Source organism: Penaeus vannamei, chromosome 1 (genome assembly GCF_042767895.1).
Source record: "Penaeus vannamei isolate JL-2024 chromosome 1, ASM4276789v1, whole genome shotgun sequence".
Classification (NCBI taxonomy): Eukaryota; Metazoa; Arthropoda; class Malacostraca; order Decapoda; family Penaeidae; genus Penaeus; species Penaeus vannamei.
In genome coordinates, this window is record NC_091549.1 from 4,284,040 (window position 1) to 4,289,345 (window position 5,306).

Consider the following 5,306-nt stretch of genomic DNA (forward strand, 5'->3'; position numbering starts at 1 on the left):
TCTTCTATTCGTGCTTTTTATGGGAGCTTGGAGTGACAAATACGGGCGAAAAGTAAGTAATTGAACGTGGCATTATGGTCAGTCGTAATTCTGATAATGATGATTTAAGATTTGATATATATTACTGAGTAGCATTATGTGTCTATGTGAACGTTGTTATTGATGTGAAAAAAATGCGTTGATGTCTGCCGTAAAGTTTGATTTAAGAAAATTTAAGAATATTGAATTCTCTCTCTCCTATAGTCCAATAGGCACTTCATAACAAACATTATAATGAAGAATAAAAACGAAGTTGGCAACCCTCTTCTACCTCTCCTTCCCTCTCTGTGATGAGAATAAAATAAAGCAAATCCGATATTTCACTGCGGTTCTCCCCCCCTCCCCCTCCCCCAGATCCCTCTCCTGGTCACCGTGGGCTGCCACGTGTTCTGGTCGGGCGGCTACCTCCTCAACACGTGGCAGACGGCGTGGCCAGTCGAGATCCTCTACTTTGTGACGTTCCTCGGCGCCGTGGGCGGGGGTCCCCAGGGCCTGCTGTCCTCCACCATCGCCTACATCAGCGACGTGACCTCCGTCAAGAGCCGGACGGGCCGCGTGAGCAACACGGTGTCGTCGTGGTACCTGGGCGGTCCCCTGGGCTTGCTGGTGGGCGCCGTGGCCATCCAGAACGTGGGCGTCGAGCTGGCCCTCGCGCTCGTCTTCGCGTCCTACGTCAGCATCTTCATCTACATCTTCTTCTTCATCAAGGAGAGCCACGGGCCGTTCGCGGAGGTGAAGGGCGTCGAGGAATCCCCGATCAAGAAGGAGGACGTGACGAAGCTGCGCATGCTCGTCGACCTCTTCAGCTGGCGGCGCGTCCTGGAGTCCTTCAAGACGGCGCTCAGGAAACGGGAAGGAAGCGCCAGGGTCATCCTCATAGCGCTCATCGTCAGCAACATGATCCGGCGCGCAGCCAGAGGTAAAAAAAAAAGAAAAACAAAAAAGAAAAAGCAATGATACATTTCCATTTAAGTAAAAACTCTTAACCCATTCACGAGATCGAGATGGATCAACCGACAGACCAATAGAATCTTAATCATTCAGCCCAGTAATGTTTGAAACAATGATTATGAATATTTAATGAAAAATTTAAAAGCCCCAAACTGGAGATTCTCTGACGCCACGACGCGGTTCCATTGCAGGGTTCTACATGTACAGTTTCGTCCGCCGCGCTTTATCCTGGGACGCTACAGACTTCTCTTACTGGTCCTCTTACCGCAGTCTTGTCTCCGCCGTCGGTAAGTGAAAACAGTCCTTAGAGCCTTGTCCTTCATCATGAATAGTAAGAATTAAATGCCGTGGATTGTCATGGTATGTCTTCGACTCGTGTACGATGTCAGATTATACACGCGATCATTTCGCACAGAGATCGTGGACTATTTTCGACAGAGAGGGAGATCGAAAAAAAAAAAAGAGACGACCATGCAAAAACCAGACTGAATCTCCCGCAAAAACACGCCCCCTACATTCACTCGACGTCTTAAAAGACCCCCATCGTTCTTATTCCCACCTTCTCCTGCTCTTAATTTCACCATCTTTTTTGTTTTTTATTCCCCACAGGGTCGCTCATTCTGGTCCCATTGCTTACGCGTCTCATCTCCGTATCCGACCCCATGTTGATCGTCATCGGGTCTCTGTCAATCATTGGGGAATACTGTTGCTATGGCCTCATCGGCGGGGTGGCCACGGGCTTCTACATCTGGCTGGGTCCTCCTGCGGGTCTCATCTCCAACGCCAGCATCATCGCGCAGAAGTCCATGGCGACCAAGCTGGTGGCTTCGTCGGAAAAAGGTGAGGAGTCTGTCAGGTCTTCGAAATAGGGTGTTTGTTTAGGTCGGATCCTGCGTCTGTCTTCTCTTCTTTTTCTGTTTCTGTTTCTCTTTCTGTCTGTCTTTCTCTCGCTCTCTCTCTCTTTCTATCCCTCTCTCTCTTTTTATTCCTCTCTCTCTCTCTCTCTCTCTCTCTCTCTCTCTCTCTCTCTCTCACTCTCTCTCTCTCTCTCTCTCTCTCTCTCTGTGTGTGTGTGTGTGTGTGTGTGTGTGTGTGTGTGTGTGTGTCTGTGTGTGTGTGTGTGTGTGTGTGTGCGTGTTTGGACGTAACCTCGCATGGTACAAATATCCATGCTGTCGTGAGAAAAGGTCAACGAGAGGACGAGAATCAAAGCCTTGAATACTGATGAATGCCAAAGCGTTTTAGGTACACCTCATCAAGCCAGCATTTTGTTACATAATACCCACCTCGTCGAAATGAAATCAAAGAAAGAAGCAGCAGAAGAAAAGAGAGAAAAAAAAACTTCAAGTCGCAAAAAATATAAAAGTAATTTAGCAAAGCAATCAAAGGTTCACGAATTCCCCCTTTTTTTATTGTCCCCAAGATCATAAAAGACGGTCAATGAGCCCTTGATGGATCCACCGAATTCTTCAATTTTTCTTTTTTTTTCTTTCTTCATCCTTTTTTTTGCTTTCCAGGTCGTGTTAGCGCTGTCATGGCTGCTACCCAGAGCCTCATGCCTATGGTGGGCTACGCTATGTACGCCCCTATATACCGCCAGACTGTGGAGAAGTTCCCAGCCGCCCAGTTCTTCTTCGGGGCTGGACTGGCCACTCTCATCATGATCACTTTCCTGTAAGTACATATTTCTTTTACGTATTTTCTTTGTATATTACGGAGGATTGGAGATTGTGTATTTTCTTTGTATATTGCGGAGGATTGGAAATTGTGTATTTTCTTTGTATATTAAGGGGGATTGGAGATATTCACGTATTTTCTTTGTATATTAAGGGGGATTGGAGATATTTACGTATTTTCTTTGTATATTAAGAGGGATTGGAGATGTTTGTGTATTTTCTTTTTATATTAAGGGGGAATGGAGATACTTACGTATTTCCTTTGTATATTAAGAGGGATTGGAGATGTTTGTGTATTTTCTTTTTATATTAAGGGGGAATGGAGATACTTACGTATTTCCTTTGTATATTAAGGGGGAATGGAGATACTTACGTATTTCCTTTGTATATTAAGGGGGATTGGAGATATTCACGTATTTTCTTTATATATTAAGGGGGACTGACGTTGTATATTAAGGGGGAGATATTTGCTTGTCTTTGTGATATCTTAAAAATCTTAAATCTTACAGGGGGATTAAATGTGGGTTTTTGTCATGAAGGATTTATATTTTAGTTCTTTAGGGGGTTTAAGGAGGTAGATCTTAGCGTGCTTTATGTCTTGTTCACGGGAGCGACGTCTGTCTCTCCGTAAGAGAATGTAAACAGGTGTGTGGTTTCGAGATAAGAGCGAAATGGCTTAGCGCTTCTCGGGAACTTTCGGATGACCACTTTCATCCTCGGTTTCAGGGTCATCCAGTTAGCGAATGTGTCTTACGAAAAGGAGCTAGCGGACGTCGAGAAGAAGATACCCCAGAACGCGGACGACAACACGATCCAGATGAAACAGAAGCCGACCCCAGAGAATCCGGAGAAGAAGGAATCGACGCCCAAGACCGATAAAAGGGAGATAAAACCGCCCTTCGCCGACGAGCCTGTCCCGAACAGGACCCACGCGGGAGTGACTTCTATCAGCAGGAATTTTTATCACCAGAATGAACACACGGGGCCATTAGGGAGAAAGAGCTTGAGCGGCGGAGAGAGAGAGAGACGGCAAGAGAGAAGCGTCAGGGTAAATGAGTACCCGAGGTGGCAGGCGTACGAGAACAGTGCCACCGATGAGGAAATTCGACAGTTGGAGACAGTGCCAGTTTCCAGTCGCGACAGAACGACATGTGATAGAGAGAAAACTATTTAATACTGAAACCAAAAAAAAAAAAAAAAAAAAAAAAAAAAACTGTTGTTCTTATTTGTTATGTTTATACTTTTAGTCATTCAAGATGGCCGTGGTATACTTAACTGTACTATTTTTTTTTATTCCTTTTAGTGTCATCTTGTTTATGATTAGTTTTTTTAAATACTTTTAGGTGCCATGTCTCCCATGTATTTATCTATTGCTGTATAACCTCTGATGATCTACCTATGAAACTGTGAAATATAAGACTGTGTTCTATAATAATTCCATTTTGTCACTGATTCCCTGTATACTAAGAGTGTCCAATCTACCAGTTAATTGCTTGTTTACCACCAATCCAAATCCTATGACTTGACACTTCAATTATATTACTTAACAAGCTGATTACGTACAACCTGCCAGTCTACTATGTAAAAGCACTAATTTAAATCATATTTAAAAAGAAGTTACAAAGTTCAAAACACTAAATTTAAATCATATTACTTTAAAAAGAAGTTACAAAGTTCAAAAGTATCTTTGGGTTTCAACAGTTGCCAAAAACTTGATTACGAAGACAAAAAGGTTGTTCTTGGTCTTGAACTTGTATGTTCTTAGATTCTGCCTTGCTACTAGTTCTTATTTTTCTTTTTCTTTTTTTCCTTTTTTGTCCCATGTGATTAAATTATCTGGAAATTTCCTGGCGGCCCCACAGACAGCAAATGGCTATTTATAATCCCCGTCAAAGATTAGGTCGAATATTAAATAGCTTCTGGATACCTGCTCGTTGTATAATTAGAAAAAAACAAAAAAAAAAACACAGACAGAGAAATCAAATATACACATATCCCACCCACAAAAAAAGTCTTTTAAATAAATTGTTAAAACACACAGACATAGAGAAATCAAATATACACAAATCCCACCCACAAAAAAATGGCTTTTCACGAGTTGGCAGGATCCATGGCGCCACAGAAACACCTTTCTCCATTACGATAATTTTCTAAGGGGTTCAGTTAGCTAAGTTCCTGTCTTAAATGGCTATATGGCGCTTTCGTTAAAGGCGAGTCGCACAAAGAACTGGTTTTCCAACTTGTTCATTCTGCGGTTTTCGTCAAAAGTGTTCGTCTTTTTCCCCCCCACAAGAATATTTCGCCAAAGCTGAGAGACACGGGTTGAAGGGCTACTGATAAGGAAATGAAATAGACGATATCCTCTGAAAAAAAAATGTCATTAAGATTGATATTTCAGTGAGGGGAAGGAAACTCACCGTCTTTTCCTCCCGAGTTCCTCAAGGGGAAAATGGAGGTCGGAAGGAAAAAAAGACAGATTAAAAAAAAAGAAAAAAAACAGAAACTAGCTACCTGTTTCCAGACACTCCAAGGTTGTGCAAGTATAAGAGATCGAAGGAGGTTTTGTGGATTCAGGTCCTAAGATGCTACTTCTATAGACCATCGAATATTACTAAAACTAATAGATTGATTTTTCTTACG

General features: G+C 42.7%; 1 protein-coding gene across 1 annotated transcript in view; it reads left to right on the forward strand.

Moving 5' to 3' along the window:
• Positions 1-4,101, forward strand: part of LOC113823011 (probable peptidoglycan muropeptide transporter SLC46) — a 5,460-nt gene extending 1,359 nt beyond the window's left edge. Inside the window, exons 3-8 of the mRNA XM_070128345.1 lie at positions 1-52; positions 394-958; positions 1,182-1,277; positions 1,600-1,830; positions 2,508-2,664; positions 3,393-4,101. The exon at positions 1-52 is cut by the window's left edge and continues 101 nt beyond it. Coding sequence (XP_069984446.1) covers positions 1-52; positions 394-958; positions 1,182-1,277; positions 1,600-1,830; positions 2,508-2,664; positions 3,393-3,840 — 1,549 coding nt within the window. The 3' untranslated portion in view covers positions 3,841-4,101. The remainder of the gene's footprint in view (positions 53-393; positions 959-1,181; positions 1,278-1,599; positions 1,831-2,507; positions 2,665-3,392) is intronic.
• Positions 4,102-5,306: the final 1,205 nt, after the last annotated feature.